The sequence below is a fragment of the Amphiura filiformis genome, chromosome 10 (genome assembly GCF_039555335.1).
Source record: "Amphiura filiformis chromosome 10, Afil_fr2py, whole genome shotgun sequence".
Lineage (NCBI taxonomy): Eukaryota > Metazoa > Echinodermata > Ophiuroidea > Amphilepidida > Amphiuridae > Amphiura > Amphiura filiformis.
In genome coordinates, this window is record NC_092637.1 from 62,826,250 (window position 1) to 62,844,632 (window position 18,383).

The following is an 18,383-nucleotide window of genomic DNA, read 5'->3' on the forward strand; positions in this document are numbered from 1 at the left end:
GAGATCAGCTTTGCACGACGCTAGGCTTCCTGCGCGAGATTGCCAGCTTTTAGTTCGTCACGGTATAAAAATTAAACAAAATTGTGAAACAAAACAAATTGATTTTCAAATAGCATCGCGGATTTTCCGTACTTTTTGTATTTTGTAGCATCAAAACAAGCTGAAACAAAGATAACCAGTATACAGTTCCTGTTTAAATAATTATTTTATGGAAGCTGAAATGACAGATGACAAAACATTCACTGGGTCGGACATCCGGGAACATTGTCCCCTTCGTCCCCTTTGCACAAGCGCGCGCATAGCAACCAGCTTGAGAAAGGGGAACTGCACATGCGCACACTGGTTTTACAAGGCTATTTCCCCTTTGTGACGTCAGCCCGACCAAGAGAATAGGAGAAAATACGCACGTGTTGTTTGTTTACATCTGAGACCCCCATTATCGATTAAGTGACGTCATCAGAAAAATGTCTATAATGTGCACTCCGCGTACTACGCACAGTGCTTTCGCACGCGTTAGCGTCGCGCAAGCTTGAATCATTTTTCTCGCGCGTTGATGCATTTATATTTGGTTCAATTTTCAAATATTTGTAGATATAATTTTGTTATAAAAACAGCAAATACCACGTGTGTTATCTGCTCGTGTATTAATTAGCTTAATGAACGCGTCTATGAACGCGTCTATTGCACTCCCCCTTCGGGGCTCGTGCATTAGACGCATCAATATAAGCGCGGGTGCATTATTTTGTCTAATTTATCTCCCAACCAGTAATACGCGTTCATTAACCTAATTCATATACACTCCTATATCAAAGGAGCCAATCAGAAAAGCGGTTAGAAAAGGACCAGGAGTGGAATGATTGTGTATAATATGCTTAGGCGTAGATCCCGGGGGATGGGGGATAAACTTATTCTGTCACCAAAAGCTGCTGGATTCACTATTCTTCAAGAATTTTGTTCCGGCCCCATCCCCACAATGTCATAAAGAAATCTACGCCACTGACATGCGCGTATTTTTTTTTTTTTTTTGGGGGGGGCTTTGGGGGCGCCAGCCCCCCGGGGTCAAAGTAGGGGGCGGCCAAAACGAAGGGGCGGCGGAAGAAGAAGGGGCGGCAAAAACAGGGGCGGCAAAAACAAAGGGGGCGGCAAAACGAATTAGCAAAGAAAAAAGGGCGCAAAAAATTGAAAAAGCATAAAAAATTTTGAAAAAAGGTTGCTTTTGGGTCGCTAGCACCTAAAATTTTTTTTTTGCTCTTCACTTTTTCAAACGACCGTGAAAAAAATTGGGGCAACCTTTTCGGGCTGTTAAGGAAGGGGCGGCAAAATTGTTTCTTCTTTAGCCCCCCGGGGTTGGGGCGGCCACGGTACGCCACTGACTGATAATGTGCGCTCCGCGCACATACTAGGTTGGTTATAAATACATACTATGCATCCAGCCCATATCGGTATATATATCTGTTCCACAAGACCCAGGGGTCCTGACTCGACAACCACAGCTCCTATGATAATTGCAGCGAGCCCAAGAAGTACTTGTGCTGCTCCATTGATTATTAAGCACAAACCTGAGCCTCCACAAAGTCCACCTGGGCAAAGGTTTGCGGTTTGGGGTTGCTGATAGTTGTTGTTGTTGTAATACGCCATGTTCGTAGTTCTGTAAAATGATAAAATTAAAATGATTGCAAAGGCAATGGCTTAGGCCTTTTGGCGTATTAAAATGCGTTGGAAGCAGAATTTACTTCTGCCCATTTTGACACCTCATTTGATACGATAGCCTAGAAAACAATAAATTCAATTTAATGTAGTGAAGTCCAAATTTGAACTTACAACAATACAAAAATCATTACACAGATTTCCTTCATTTGTACTAATACAAATCAATAGAATTTACTGCAACTTTCAAATTTTGGGTTACATTGATTTAAATATACGCTGTGACGTCAATATTTAGACAATTGCTATAAATGAGGTGTCGAAATGTGCAGAAATAAATTCAGCTTCCAACGCATTTTACAGATTTGTAATTCTTTTTTTAGATGTCCCCGGGGGTTCCCCACACGTTAATTGTTTCTTAAGGGAAAGGGTATGAACGTTCGGACAGTATTTATTGTGGGACATTAGAGCACATCAGACATATCGAATTGCATTCTGAATACGAAGAATGGCCTTCTGATATCAAATAATTTTGATTTTTTGAAATTCGCAATGTAATACGGCCATGTGTCCTGAACTCGCCACCCTTAGCGTTACATCATACATGACAAATATTATGAATTTTTACACCAACCGGGTTTCTAATTAGATTATCTCGACGATCATCAACCCTAAACTAGCAAAAGTATACATTTTTGGAAAGCTGAAGGCATCAGCAATTCCAATATATACATTTCAACTCATTATACCGGGTGACCTGCAAGGCAAGTTATACAGGGTGGAATAAAAAAGATTTTTATAAAAAATGGGTCACTCAATGCATTGCTTATTACCAACTTACAGTAATAAACTGGAAGTAAACAACATTCATTTGGTTAGAGGAAATGGAGAGCCAACTGACTTCGAAAAAACCAAAATCACAGCTGTTTGGTAATCTGGGAATATAGGGTGTCCCAACGTATGTTATATTTTTTTACAATTCAACATATTTTGACCCTAAACATTTTCCCCTAACCCATACAGAAAAAATATGTCCATATTTAGATTCCTCGTCATATTTCCCTTCAGAAAATCTATACTTTGACTATGATAGGATAAGTAATTAAAATTTTACAGTAACTTTCAGATTTTGAAGACATCTGCATTACTTACTACAGTGTTTATTACACTGTTTAATATGACAACGGGTAGTTTTGTATGGAAAAGTTTGTATTTTCTACACTAAACCAATCATAAATGATTAAAAACAATTAGTAGAATTGTTTAGCTGTACGGCCGTGAGTCGTTTAGGCTGAGTTCACATAGAAGTATACGGTATACGGTATTCGCTATACGAAATACGCTCATTCGATCAGACTGAGTTCATATAGGAGTATACTATGTGAACTCAGCCTGATCGAATGAGCGTATTTCGTATAGCGATTAGCGAGTCTAGGCATGATAGGTCAGTTTACCAATTTTCTTCGTCTAATCAAATGCTTGTAAGTTTACTTCTTGAGGTCACATTGCATTCAATGAGGTGTCATATGTGCAGAATTAGATAGTGCATCTATTTTTTAAAAAAATGAATTTACCCACATATGGTTTAGTTTTAAAATTAGGACGGTATACGCTGCACTAAAATCGAACACGCACGATTCCCACTTATTCCCACTATACTACTATACGCAGGTATACGGCCTTTCGAATAGTGCCCTCTTATGTGACCCGGTACTATGAAATTACCTTGCTCGATTTAAGCTATACGCGTACACCTGCAAAACGTGCACCGTATACCCGAATAGTATACTTCTATGTGATCGTAGCCTTATGTGACCCGGTACTATGAAATTGAATACATGAATACAAAAGCCACCTAAGTCCATGCGAAGTTATTTTGAGAGAAAAACCCGTGTATCATTTTAATTCCTTCAGTTAGATTTACCTGGTCAATATGGTAAGTTTTACGTGCAAATGAGTGGATTAACCTGTATTAGGTATGACGATTAGCATTTCAGGGACTTCGTGGGGTTCATTTTAAATTTTGGACTTAGGTGGTTTTTTGAATCATATACAAAGACAACAATGTTAGAATGAGATTACCACTAGTAAGATAATACAAAATAAAGCACACAGGTATGTATAATGTTGATAAGCATTCTGCCATGTAATATAAACCACACACTTTCCTTTATTAAACCCATTTTTGTTCAAAAGTCATTCTCTAGCAATGAATGTGTTACAAGTGGACTTTTATACATACTGGATTTCAATCAATGTGTTACAAGACTCAAATCATGGAATTGGGTGATTCTTTCATACATGCTATTTTTCACATGCCCAATAGACACAGAGAATGAATTTGAGTTGTTCTTTCATGCATATGACAGGCCTATGTATAGCAACAATTTCCCATGCTTAACTCAATTTGGCCAAAGTATGGACTTAGGTGGCTTTTGTATTCATATATTCAATTGTCTTGCTCGATTTAAGCTATACGCATGCACCTGCAAAACGTGCACCGTATACCCGAATAGTATACTTCTATGTGAACGCAGCCTTAGATGCTAAATAGAGTCCAAATCCAATTTACAGCCTTTACAGAAGCAGATTACGCACTAAAAATACCAATCCCATAGAGTTTGTGTGTACCACATCCCCCACCACCACATCCCCCACCACCGCCACCCTGCCCATTCTGAATTCTATGAAGCACAGTAGTAGTTAATGATGGCTTTTTCGGAGGTTGAGGTCAAAGGTCACAATGACGTCACTTCCGGGTCAAAGGTCAACCGAGGTCAAAGGTCATGTGTCAAAGGTCACGATGACGTCACTTCCAGGTCAAAGGTCACGATGACGTCACCTCCGTGTCAAAAGGTCATCAGGGGTCAAAGGTCGATTTGCATATTCATGAGATGGGCGTGGCTAATTAGCATATATGAATATTCACGTAGTGGGCGTGGCTAATTTGCATAAATGAATATTCACAAAATGGGCGTGGCTAATTAAGACATATTTGAATAAAATTTTGAAGAAAAGAAAGAAAAAATGAAAACAATTTCAAAATAAAATTTCAAAAAAAAAAAAATTCCCAAAAAATTTCAAAAAAAAATTTCAAAAAAAAAAAATTTCAAAAAAAAAAATTTCAAAAAAATTTCAAAAAAAAAAATTTCAAAAAAAAAAATTTCAAAAAAAATATTGCAACAAAAAAATTTCAAAAAAAAAATTCAAAACAAAATTTCAAATTTTTTTTTAAATTAAAAAGAAAGAAAATAAAGCACAATTTTTTCAGAGTGACCCTTGACCCGGAAGTGACCTTTGACCTGGTTTTCTAGAAACACGGAAATTTTAAAATAAGGGAAAAAATTGTCTAAAATAACGCGTCTTATCGGCCGTACTACGGAAGGTAAGGGCGTCAAATTCGGTATATACGGTAAGGGTCGAATTACGAGCTATCCGCGGTGATCTAGGGGTCGAAAGGTCAATGCGCTTAAAAAATTAATTTTGTCTAGGGAAATATCGTATTTTTCGTTCTATAGCACGTATCGAGGTAAAACTCCCTCATCATGCAACACGGAAGCGACCCTCGACCCGGAAGTGATGCTTGACCCGGAGCGACCCTTACACGAACGAATGACTTAACTAGGTTATGATCGGTGTGACAAAGAACTGGATGAAACCAGTTAGAACCGTATTTAGAACCGGATAAAACCAGTTCTCCTATCACCTCCCACCACCACCCCACATACATCAAAATACGACAAATGCGTTGATCGCGTACTGAAATGCGTCAAAGCGTAACGAAATGCGTCAATTGCGTAATGAAATGCGTCAAAGCGTAACAGAATGCGTTAAAGCGTAACAAATTGCGTCTAAAATGCGTCATTGCGTCCTAAAATGCGTGAAAGCGTAACAAATTGTTTTAAAATGCATCATTGCGGCATGAAATGCGTCGAGGCGTAACGAATTATTTCAAAATGTGTCAAAAATAACGTGATGCTTTACGCAATTTAACTATGACATCATTTCCGGTACAAAATTGCGCACTTCCGATACAAAATGGCAGAACTTCAATTTCAAAATGGCGGCCCTTAACTTTCGACCTCGTGAATCATAGTCTTTTTATTTTGAAATGCATCAAAACCGTAACAAATTGCGTAACGAAATATATCAAAACGTAACATATTGCGTCAAGTTGTATCGATCGCGCGATGAAATGCGTAACGCGAAAGGAGGTTTACAAATTGGGTTAATAACGAGTAAAAGAGTCGATTTTTTTTTGTTTCTCTACTTTATTATCTTTAATTCGCTGGTTAATCTTCATCGTCCCCTCCCATGGCGGATTCCTCGTCATTCTCCTCGTCATCATACTGGAACAGCCCGTCAAATTTAGAGCGATGTCTGGCCATCGTTCTTTTCACGGCTTTGTCCACCTCGATGCCTTTCTCCATTTTCTCCTCAAGATCATCCGCAATCTCCGTGTAAACGGCTTCGTTTTTTAGCAGCGCGTGGCTTCGCAGAAACGTTCGGTACCGATCGAAAAAGTCTCGTTTAACGGCCCACGCGGTCTTCAGGTGCGCCTTTTCCCTCGCCATCTCCGGATCCATGCCGTTGTCGACGTACTTTTCGTATTTTTCCCTCCTCATATCTTCCGTGGCTTCTTTAGCTCCCGCGTACCATTCCCGATAAGCCTCGTTGTCTTCCAGTTCGTCGCTCTCTCGGTCCGAAACAACCTCATCCTCGATTTCCGAGTCGGAATCCTCCTCCTCGTCTTCATCATCATCCTCTTCTTCTTCAAGGTGTACGTGTCGCTTGTGTCTCTCAAGATCGTACTTGCGCGAGAACGTCCTGCCGCACACGGAGCAAGGATAAGATTTAAAGGAATTCATGTTGACTCTTCGGAAGTTAGGATCAAAATGATCGATAGGTTTAAAATGACCGATTTATATACTAAAGTTTTGCGTTACGCTAATCATTACGCAATTTACGCAAATAGTTACGCAATTTACGCATTTTTAAGCAATTTATTACGCTGTGACGCATTTTATTACGCAATCGATGCACTTTGACGCATTTCAATATGCAATTGACGCAATTAGTTACGCGATCGACGCATTTCGTTACGCTTTGACGCATTTCATTACGCAATCGACGCATTTCGTTACGCTTTGACGCATTTCAGTACGCGATCAACGCATTTGTCGTATGTGATGGTGGTGGTGGGAGGTGATAGGAGAACTGGTTTTATCCGGTTCTAAATCCGGTTCTTACTGGTTTAATCCAGTTCTATGTCACACCGATCATAATCTAGTTAAGTCATTTTTATACGGGTACATGGACACGTTCGTGTCCGGGTCGCTCCGGGTCAAGCATCACTTCCGGGTCGAGGGTCGCTTCCGTGTTGCATGATGAGGGAGTTTTACCTCGATACGTGCTATAGAACGAAAAATACGATATTTCCCTAGACAAAATTAATTTTTTAAGCGCATTGACCTTTCGACCCCTAGATCACCGCGGATAGCTCGTAATTCGACCCTTACCGTATATACCGAATTTGACGCCCTTACCTTCCGTAGTACGGCCGATAAGACGCGTTATTTTAGACAATTTTTTTCCCTTATTTTTAAAATTTCCGTGTTTCTAGAAAAACCAGGTCAAAGGTCACTTCCGGGTCAAGGGTCACTCTGAAAAAATTGTGCTTTATTTTCTTTCTTTTTAATTTAAAAAAAAAAATTTGAAATTTTGTTTTGAATTTTTTTTTGAAATTTTTTTTGTTGCAATATTTTTTTGAAATTTTTTTTGAAATTTTTTTTTTGAAATTTTTTCTTGAAATTTTTTTTTGAAATTTTTTTTTTTTAATTTTTTTTTGAAATTTGTTTTTGTTGAAATTTGTTTTTTGAAATTTTTTTTTGAAATTTTATTTTGAAATTGTTTTCATTTTTTTCTTTCAACTTTTTTCTTCAAAATTTTATTCAAATATGTCTTAATTAGCCACGCCCATCTCGTGAATATTCATTTATGCAAATTAGCCACGCCCACTACGTGAATATTCATATATGCTAATTAGCCACGCCCATCTCATGAATATGCAAATCGACCTTTGACCCCTGATGACCTTTGACACGGAGGTGACGTCATCGTGACCTTTGACCCGGAAGTGACGTCATCGTGACCTTTGACACATGACCTTTGACCTCGGTTGACCTTTGACCCGGAAGTGACGTCATTGTGACCTTTGACCTCAACCTCCGAAAAAGCCATCATTAACTACTCACAGTGTCAGTATTAAAAAAGTTCAAGTATTTCTTTTTACAGGGTTGAAAGTGCATTTTATTTAGCAATAAAATGAGACCACAAGCATGACAATAACTTCTTGCTTGACAGAGATATCATCATTTGTTTTGAGTCGACTTTGGCAAAATGTAACGTCGCCACCTTTTTTTAGTGCGAGCTCAAGACACACGATCATACACATTTTATGGCAAATCATTAAAATTGATATTTTTGATATTTAACAGTACTCGAAGTAAACTTTATAAATCTGATGATTTCTACCTAAAGTGTATGTAGGTGGGATGAAAAGCTGACGATCAATTGAAAACTTTGACCTTTCGTATTGAAGATAAGGGGGTTTTTTTCCCAAAAGACCAAAAACAATAGGTCTTTTGGGGAAAAAATCCATATCTTCAATATGAAAGGTCAAAATGTTCAATTGATCGTCAGCTTTTCCTTCCAGCTACATACACTTTAAGACTATATCATTAAATTTATAAAATTTACTTCGAGGATGGTTATATCGCTAAAATGTGAAAAATATCAAATTTTAATAATTTATCATAAAATTTGTGTTATATCGTGAATTTCATCAAATGAAACTTATTTGATATCAGAAAGACATTCTTCGTATTCAGAATGCAATTCGATAGGTCTGATGTGCTCTCATGTCCCACAAAAAATGCTGTCGAAACGTTCAAAACGCTCATTCTAGCTCCCTTAATGGTTTGATGTTTCTTCATGTTAATTTTATAAATTATTGAAATGAATAAATAAAGGTGAACATAGCAAAGAAAATCTATATTACGCATCTCAGGAATAGGGGTTCAAAAACCTGTCATCCATTTGGAACCTTTACCAGTTCTAAAAAGAACCAGGGTTCCATATAGAAGAAAAATGTTGATGCATTTAAGGTGGTACTACACCCCTTGATAAATTTGTGACTATTTTTGCATTTTTCTCAAAAAATAATAGCACATTGGTAACAGAAGTTATGTACATTATAGGGGCAAGGAATCCAGTTACTACATTGGAATTTCAGTGACTCAAGACAAGCGGTACGTTATTTACGATAAGTAAAGAGGTGCCGCTAGAATGTACCTCATTTCATAACATATAATGAACCACTTGTCTTGAATCACTGAAATTTCAGTGAATTGGATTCCTTGCCCCTATAATATACAGGGTGTCCCAAAAAAAAGAGGCCCCACATTGCGCCCTCTTTTTCTCCTAGTTCTGAAACGTTTATCAAATATTGGTATGCAAAGAAACCCTAAATCGTTAGCTTTAATAAACCAAAACAATTCTTTCAATCGGCTCACAATTTTTGAAGATATGCCCTCTTTAAGAAATGTACCCGTTTTTCACTCTGTCCACGGATGAGGTTTGGCTACATCAAAGATTTAAACGAAACACATGGTTAATGACATGGATAGATAATAGCATTAGTCTTGGGAAAGCATTCACTATAAGCGAGGATCACCAGCTAGCTTCAAACATCTTCGCAACCCCGTATTACTGCTGCATTCGCAAGTATCCGGCGCACAAGGCCTTAAGGATGGTACGCAACACAATTAATGCAATGAGAACTAGGGCTGAAACCTGTATTCGTCACGGAGGCAACCAGGTAGAGGGCAGAGCAGCACAGTAAACTAAACAGCCCTTTTCAGGGCTACCTTTTATTCCAAAAAGAGAAATGACTTATGTTGTCAATAAAAAGAAAGCAAGAAACGAGAAAAACATAAGTAATTGCAAGTATAGCAAAAGAAGTCCCATCCCACATCAATTTCGCCCAAATTAATGACACTTAACAAAATCCATAACCCATAAGCCCACCGGTAAAGCCCATTCCCTTAAACAAAGTTGTTATTTTATAAAGTTATCATCGAGGAATGTTTTATATTCATGCATGGTATATGCACTTTTCAATCTTTGAAGTAGCCAAACCTCCTCCGTGGACAGAGTGAAAAACGGATACATTTCTTTAAAAGGACATATCTTCAAAAGTTATGAGCCGATTGAAATAATTGTTTTGGTTTATTAAAGCTAACGATTGTAGGTTTCTCCTCATACCAAAATATATTTGATCAACTTTTCAGAAATAGGAGAAAAAGAGGGCGCAATGTGGGGCCTCTTTTTTGGGGGGACACCCTGTATATAACTTTTGTTACCAGTGTGCAGTTATTTTTTGAGAAAATGCAACATTAGTCACAAAATCTATCAGGGGTGTAGTATCACTTTAAGACTGTATATTTCTAAATGCAACTGCGAGTATTCAATTAACAAGTGGATGCTGTACTACAGAATATAGAATAACCAGCAACGCGTTTTATAACCACGCGAATCTTCTTATGTGATAATGCATTCCAGCTACAATCAGATAACAATGTCAACATCAACAACAGCAACAATAATAACATCAACATATGCAACGTCGACGACAACGACGTCAGCAACAATAACAACAAAATGACAACAACCACAAAGTACAATCCTAATTATTAGATATTATTATTTTATTAAACAATATATGATCACACCGTTACCGTACTGTGTACATGTCAACGTTTAGGTTTGGATGCCTAGTAAAGGTAAAGTATTGTAGTTTTCATTTCTGGGTTTTGTACCAAACGTTATTCACATCTTCACGATGATCGTCAATAGTAAATAACTTCACATTATTTTTCATGAGACATGTCTTTTGGGTTTTCAAGAATGTTAAACTATAGTTTTTGTTGACAACTGCAAGATTTTGTAGAAGTCACGCCATACACTTTTTACAATCGAAATTTACTTTTTACTTTTTACAATCGAAATCTTTTTACTTCAAAATCCACATCAGCATGTATACCGTATTAATTACTTCAAAATCCACAGCAGCGTGTATACATGCTGATGTGGATTTTGAAGTAATTAATCGTTTGTAAAAAGGTGCATGACATCTACAATATCTTCTTAATAATTCTTTCCTTTGTTTCTTTCAGTCTAATGTGTTAATAAAATAATTTACATACCTGTTATCCGCGATAATATATTCCAATGGTAAACTTTGTAGCAATAGCCTATCAAGTCTTAAAGTTACGTATTGTTTGAGACGGGCACAATTGAACTTCACAGAGGTTGCCAATAAGGTTGTTATCACGCCCAAGTAGGCTACTTTTAATGATTTGAACTTGCTCTCCTCGAAAGTAAAATGTTATTTAAATTGAGACTGGCTAAAAAGCCTATAAAAGCATGCTGGCCTATAGAAAGGGGAGTGAGAAACAGATTTTGAAGACAAAGAAAAACAAAAAAGAACAATCAAGTGAACAATGTTACTGCCCATTAGAGAATTCATTTGGAGAAAACCTTCTGATAATTACAAACACTCACTGAGCTGCAAGACCTTCCCTCTATAGCTTTTAATCCGATAAGCTGATTATCTATTTGTTTTCATGAATTGGAAGACATTCTTTGATGTATTACTGAGCTCAATCATCTGAAATTACTGGAGCGTGAACCACCCAGGCTGGTGGCTCAGCATAGTATTTTATTAACAGAAGGTATTCTCCAAATTCGTTTCCTAATGCAGCCGTTTGTCAAGATAAAAGGAAATGCTTAATCCAATCTCAACTGCACTGAAGCTTTAAAGTAAAGCTACAATCCACGAAAAAAAGGTTGGCACACTTTGCCTGTCTTTTGGTATATCTCCGCGCCCGTTCCCCCCAATTCACTCCAACATTGAAAGATGGGGAGTGGGGAAGGGTGAGATACAGGGTGGAGTCTGTGCGTCACATATATCGCATGCATGTTTTACTATCCTCTCCAATTGTGATAGGGCACGTATTTCAATTAATTAGTACAGGTGTGCCAACTATTATTTTCGCGGATTGTAGACATGCTGTGCGTCGAATCACGGGGAGGCATGGCATGATCATCGAGATCTATTTTTATCTCCATGGTATGATTATTAGGCTATTGGTAGTGACCCTAAATGGGAAATAAATCTGCTTTTTCATACCCTTATATTTTCACCGTGATATTTTGATCAAAGACAGATGGCAAAATCAATGTAATTTTGATACATCCACTCATCATTCTGCTGGTCCCCACACTCCCGCACCACCACCCAAAGTCCAGGTAGCCCCTTCCCAGTTTATAAGCAAAAGGGTATTTCAGTTGAAATCCTTACACCCCCTATGGGTAACATGATCTTAAACTTCTACTCACGGAGTATGAATTTGGCAGATTAGGCGCGTGAAAGTCGATTCCGAGTTTATCGTCCCCCGCCCGCGTCACTTTTTGGAAACCAAAAACACCCGCGTCAAATTTTCAAAAATGCCAAAATAATTCATTATTTTCAAAGAATCGGTGTTTTCACCAGTTTTAGCAATGGGAAACATATAGTTTTGTTTGTAAAACATATAAATTCATAACTTGGAAGCAAAACCAGGCTCTTTTCTAACTTTTCTAGTCCCTACCCATATAAAAACCTGTTTATAAATAACATGTATGAGTGTGGCTTTAAATTAACACTCATTTTAGGTCAATAATGAAATCTGATGAAATAATGAAAAATGAAAAATGAAAAAGTCACCTCACCAACCCGGGAAAAAAAAGGGACGATAAACTCGGAATTGACTTTCATGGGCCTTAAGGGCATGTCTTTCCATAGAGAGTGTATGGGTTTCCAACTGAATAGCATAGATAATCTGACACTAACTTACAGGGTGTCCCAAAAAGCAGAGAACCCTCATTGTGAGCCGATTGAAATAATTATTTTGGTTTATTAAGGCTAACAATTAAAGGTTTCTTTACATACCAAAATATATTTGATCACCTTTTCAGAAATAGGAGAAAAAGAAGGCGCAATGAGGGTTCTTTTTTGGGGGGGGAGGGGACATTTTGTTATTATTTACTAAATGCAATGCACAATGATTGTACACGATAATGATGCTCATAACATACACTGGTAACGTATATACTAGATTAGCATAGACAGTCTGACACTAACTTTATTATCACAAAGATGTAGACAGTCGGATACTAACTTATTATAATGCAATAAAAAAATGTACACGATAATGATCCCCATAAAACACACTGGTAACGTACTAGGATACCATGGACAGTCTGGCACTAACTTATCATTACATTAATATTTACTAAATACAATGAAAAATGTACGTACACAATATTCCCATAAAACACATTGGTAACATACTAGAATACATGTTGCATAGAAGGTCTGACACTAAACCATTAACATTTACTAAATGCAATACAAAATGTGCACAATATGCTCATAAAACACTGGTAACATACTAGAATAGCATAAACCGTCTGAATATTACTGAATATTATTACATTCATTAATATGCGCACGATCGACATGTATATTTCACTATTGTCAAGGAGGGTGTTTTTATCGGCAGTTGCCGCGCTTTTGGGTGTAACTCGTCATAGCAAAACAACCGCACACCGTTCATAACGCATGGGTGTTCAAGTGTTTAAGTTTGGGAGCAAAACCAAACAATAGGTTAACTTATTTAACCAGTTACTCCTTACTCACAAGTACCAAAGTTCAGTAAGCAACATAAACCGATGGAATTAAAGGCATGATATTGAACTTGTGACTTGGGTATTGAAATCCACCCTGAGTAATATAGGTCTTGTTCGAACTAGTGAAGCAAAACGGGATATTCCAGTTGAAATCCATACACCCCATATATGGAAGACATGACCTTAATCTCCCACACAGGCAGTGTGAATTTCAAAGGGAGTTACCTGAATGTGTGATGCCATCGGAACTTTAAACTCCCTGTGTGGGAGGCTAAGGCCATATCTTCCATAGGGTGTAAGGATTGCAGCTGGAATAGTTCATTTATTGTTGAATTTGCTAACTTCTTCTGTTCTTATTTGACGTGTGGGCAGTGTCAATTTTGGTGCACTCACCGTAAAAAGGGCAAAGTGTAAATATACTTGCATTCGTCTACCGTGTCAGTGGCATAAGTTTGTTGAAACTAATATTGAAATAAATTGTATAAAAATATTTGATTTCATATATCACCATTTCAGACTGGATTCAATTGCCGTTGTTTTAATTTTAATTTTTCCCGTTTTTGTTACATTTATATTCATTTATTAGAGTATTTTATCCTTTATATTCCACTAGGTCCTTTTCTTTCCTTCTTTATCCCGATCCCTTGCTGTCGTACTTTCCCCTTGGGACCGGATGATGTACAAGTGTGGTTATCATCCATGATATACTGACCATTAGGGCACATGCAGGAGTAACGTGTAGATCTATCGGAGACTTGTGGGGCTGCGACGCACAAGTATGAGCAGCTTCCGTTGTCTTTTCCACAGTAGTTTTCTGACACTGCAATGACATAATACAAATAATATAGAATGAGCATCAGCAAGCTTATAAAATTACTATTATATATAACATTAAAAAATTAGAACTTTCACATAATCTACAGATGTGACTGTCTCCCACAAAATGAGCGTAATGTCACAAGTTGATAGTTGCGAGAGCTCCTGTCTGCTGAGTTGATGTTCTTTGTTTGACGGCCACCTGTGCAGGCCAGTGGCATGCCCTCTGTGATTGCCCATTGTGTATATTGTGCCCCATCACAAAGGATTGTTCTACCCATGATGCAGTCATGTCTACAGTAGAATTCATCTCGACCTTTGCAGGACTTAAACCCCATTAAAAGCTATTAAACCAAGATAACACTCATTGAAACAGCTCAACTGATTAAATCGGATCTTCTCTAGTTGTGCACATGTGTCTGTTTTATATGTGCGGTATCGCTATGAGGTGCTATAATACAGCTTCAGTTGGGTAACTGATTATAAAGGAAACGCAAGGAAACAATGGTATGTGGACCTTTGTTCACGAAATGAGACAATGGCCTGCTTTTTGTTAACCAGCATTCTTGAAAATGAGCAACATAATGATTGTTGACTTAGCACGGTTTGGAAATAATTTCTTCATATTTTTGGTGTTATCTGTCGTTTACATATCCTTCCTAAAACACAAAAGTGCGACTATTTCCAAACACCTAAATTAGATAAAAATTTAGGACATGTTACAAAAACTATATTTTCTAGAATTTCATAGAATAGTTTTTAAAAATGTAGCTTGTACCGTTTTTTTGTGGCATCCTTCAGAACGGAGCGGTCCGTTACCAATATAGCTCAATATTTTCGGTCAAATCTCCATTCAATTAACACGGGGAGTTGGCTAGCTACAGGGTGTCCCAGAAAAAAATACCGGGCGAATGAATTTGGACGTTAGTCGAGAAATAGACATCAGAATCCAAACAACTAAATATCAGCGTGTAGCCCATCTTATTTTGCATCTTATACGCCAATTTTAATGGAATCAGTTGACTGATCGCAAAGAAATGAGCGATTACCTAACGCATGCGTCAATTCACTTCGTTCCAAGTTTGAAAGAAAGACCATTCAAATCAATGCGCACTAGTTAACTAACTGTCAATGGGCTTGATATTTTGTTCTGTGTAATCCTTTTCGTTCTTTTTAAACAATCTGTTTCTTGCAAAACATTTAATTAGGTTTTGTTCAAATTTGAAAACCTGCACGATATTGAAATAAAAATGAAAGCTTGCATGTAAGATTATGCTTGGTACTCTTAAATATATATATTTTCGTTAATGTTGATATAAATGTTGCATAAAGAGTTATTGCATAAAGAATTTCAGCTGGCTTAAAAAATTTCTCACATACATTAATTTTTGGAATATTTCCAAGATATTGTAATGCAAAGTTTAAATCTTTTATTAAAACTTCAACATTAATGTTGCATGGTATCAAAAATCACACGTAAAGCTGTAAGCACTAACTTGATCATTGTCATTCTTGGCTCAAATGTTCTTTGGAAAGTTAAAATATAACATATTTACACAACATAAAGAATTAAAATTGGAAAGCTTCCAATTGCAGAAATGAAAGTTTTCTTGGACAAATTGTTATTCATCTTCAGCGAAAGCACATATGACATAACACCGTCGGATTATAAAATAGATAATGTGGACTAAATTTAATGAGATACACAAACTTTAGGAAGCGGTCAGCGAGTATGAAAAAAAACGCCTATTCATCAAACTTGGAATGTACTGCATTGATGCACGCATTATGTTAGCGTTCATTTGTTCGCAACCAGTCAACCAAATAAAATAAAATTTTCGTATGTGATGCACAACAAAATAATCTATGCGCTACATTTTAAATTGTTTGATTCTGATGTCTATTTCTCAACTTACTATCAATTTTATTTGCTCGGTAATTTTTCTGGGACACCCTGTATGAGCTAGCTATGCTTTGCCCTCACTCATATTCTACGAAAGTGCGACTATTTCTGAACATCTAACCTAGCTGTAATTTTAGGTCATGTTAGAGAAATATATTTGCTAGAAGTTTGGAGAATAGTTTAAATATTGGCCGGTTATTTTTCACACAGTGATGTTAATTAGGCAAATGCAATATACTTCTAACATACACTATTTGTAAAGGTCGCGCGTCAATGGTGAGAGCACTGTGTATTGTGTATAGGAAAACGGACAGTAACTGCAGTATGCCTCTTGCAGCTTGGGCCATTCAAAAAGGCATATTACTCTCTTGAACAAGTGTACTTCATATAAAGAACAGCAACTCGCGGGACGGGGGTCTCGAAACTACCAACTTGCAGGTCGTAAATGATCACAGAATGTAATTTTCTGACACTCACAGTTAGATTGGATCAGTGGATGCATGACACGCAGGTTCATTGGGTTGTTGAGGTCCGTAAGCAAATTTGTCTTGGAGGAGCCATCATATTTATTTGCCTTCTGAATGGAAGCCTTCTCCCTGTCTGTCCAGTAAACTTCATCTTCAAACACAGCGATTGAGAAGGGGTGAGGTAGTACGGTATTGGAGTTGATGATGGTTCGTCTGTTAAAGCCATCAAAGTCGCAGCTGCTGAGAGTGTGCATCTTGGTATCCACCCAGTAGAGAAGCTCTGCAAAGTAGTCAATGGCAATACCGTTTGGCCACATCAGGTCAGCAGTGACAATGCTCTCTCGGTAATCTCCATTCATCCCAGCTTTCTCGATCTTTGGATACATGCCACAGTCTGTCCAAAACATGAATCTGCAGTTAACAAAATCAACAAGAATGAAAAAGGTCCAAATCAATGCTTATTATTTATTTATTTATTTATTTATTTATTTATTTATTTATTTATTTATTTATTTATTTATTTTTTTTTTTTTTTTTTTTTTTTTTTTTTTTTATTTTTATTTTTTTTTTTTATTTATTTATTTATTTATTTATTTATTTATTTATTTATTTATTTATTTATTTATTTATTTATTTATTTATTTATTTATTTATTTATTTATTTATTTATTTATTTATTTATTTATTTATTTATTTATTTATTTATTTATTTATTTATTTATTTATTTATTTTACCTGGGGTGACCAATCAATGCACTGGCACTGTTCTCTCGTGGTTCCTCCGATCCAAATCTTCCGAAGTCCCATTTTTATTTTCGAGATGACATTACATGTACTATCAATTTGATATTATATGATTCAACACTTACCCAGATCGTGGGTCACCAGCAATGGCTCTAGGCCAATCCAAACCATCCTCAATGATCACACTGTGTTTTGATCCATCCAGATTTGATACGCTAATGGTATCCATCCCTGTATCTGTCCAGTAAAGGTTACCATGGATCCAGTCAACAGCAATTCCATCAGCAGTGTCAACGTCCACGTCTAATAAGATGACTTCAGCGAGGTCGGCGCCATTTTGAATGTGACCTCTGTGTAGGATATAAAAGGCGGGTAACTTGATTGACACCCTATGAAATTGTAGATTTTGGTATTAGGTGAAAGCTCATATTTTTCTCATTAACATACTGAAATTAGGCGTTGCGAATCGGTATATTTCCGAAGAAAACATGAGAAACTGTCGAATTAGTCTCAATTGTGGTATACCACGTTTGAGACTAAGTCAACAGTTTTTGTTGGTATCTTCGGAAATACACCGATTTGGAACTTCTAATTTCAGTATGTCAATGAGAAAAATAGGATCCTTTATTTGATATCAGTTTATTACAGGATCATGATGGTTATCACTAATTAAAACACTGTAGACTACTAGTATCACGCTGTATAAATGCCAGTAATTCATACGGGATTAGTAACATTTACAAGGAACATTTATGAGATTATTGGGCAGGTGTGCCACCATTTCGAATCCACATTGCCGCCTGACGGCAGCCATGACCAACATGATATTATGGACTGGATAATTTCCACGCCGACTCTTTTTTTTTCTCCCGTAGCTGATTCAGGAGACCAGTTGGCCCTAGTCCCTGGGGCCCTAGTGATAATGTGTCCAGGTAATCTATTAGCAGTATCTCATCCGCAGACTTAACAGCATTGACTTTCCGGAGAGCTGGGGAACCTGAATGTTTTTGCTG

At 37.1% G+C, this 18,383-nt stretch overlaps 2 protein-coding genes across 2 annotated transcripts in view; both read right to left on the minus strand.

Annotated features, from left to right (window-relative positions):
• Positions 1-11,509, minus strand: part of LOC140163138 (uncharacterized) — a 29,744-nt gene extending 18,235 nt beyond the window's left edge. The window contains exons 1-2 of the mRNA XM_072186514.1: positions 10,914-11,509; positions 1,423-1,648 (exon numbers count right to left, since the gene is read on the minus strand). Of these exons, the coding sequence (XP_072042615.1) occupies positions 1,423-1,638 (216 nt within the window). The 5' untranslated portion in view covers positions 1,639-1,648; positions 10,914-11,509. The remainder of the gene's footprint in view (positions 1-1,422; positions 1,649-10,913) is intronic.
• Positions 11,510-12,851: 1,342 nt separating this feature from the next.
• On the minus strand, positions 12,852-17,752 carry LOC140163139 (very low-density lipoprotein receptor-like). The gene is made up of 3 exons (XM_072186516.1): positions 17,496-17,752; positions 16,637-17,037; positions 12,852-14,260 (listed from the first exon to the last, which is right to left on the minus strand). Exons 1-3 carry the CDS (start codon positions 17,597-17,599, stop codon positions 14,040-14,042), a joined length of 726 nt encoding a protein of 241 aa, XP_072042617.1. The 5' UTR covers positions 17,600-17,752; the 3' UTR covers positions 12,852-14,039.
• Positions 17,753-18,383: the final 631 nt, after the last annotated feature.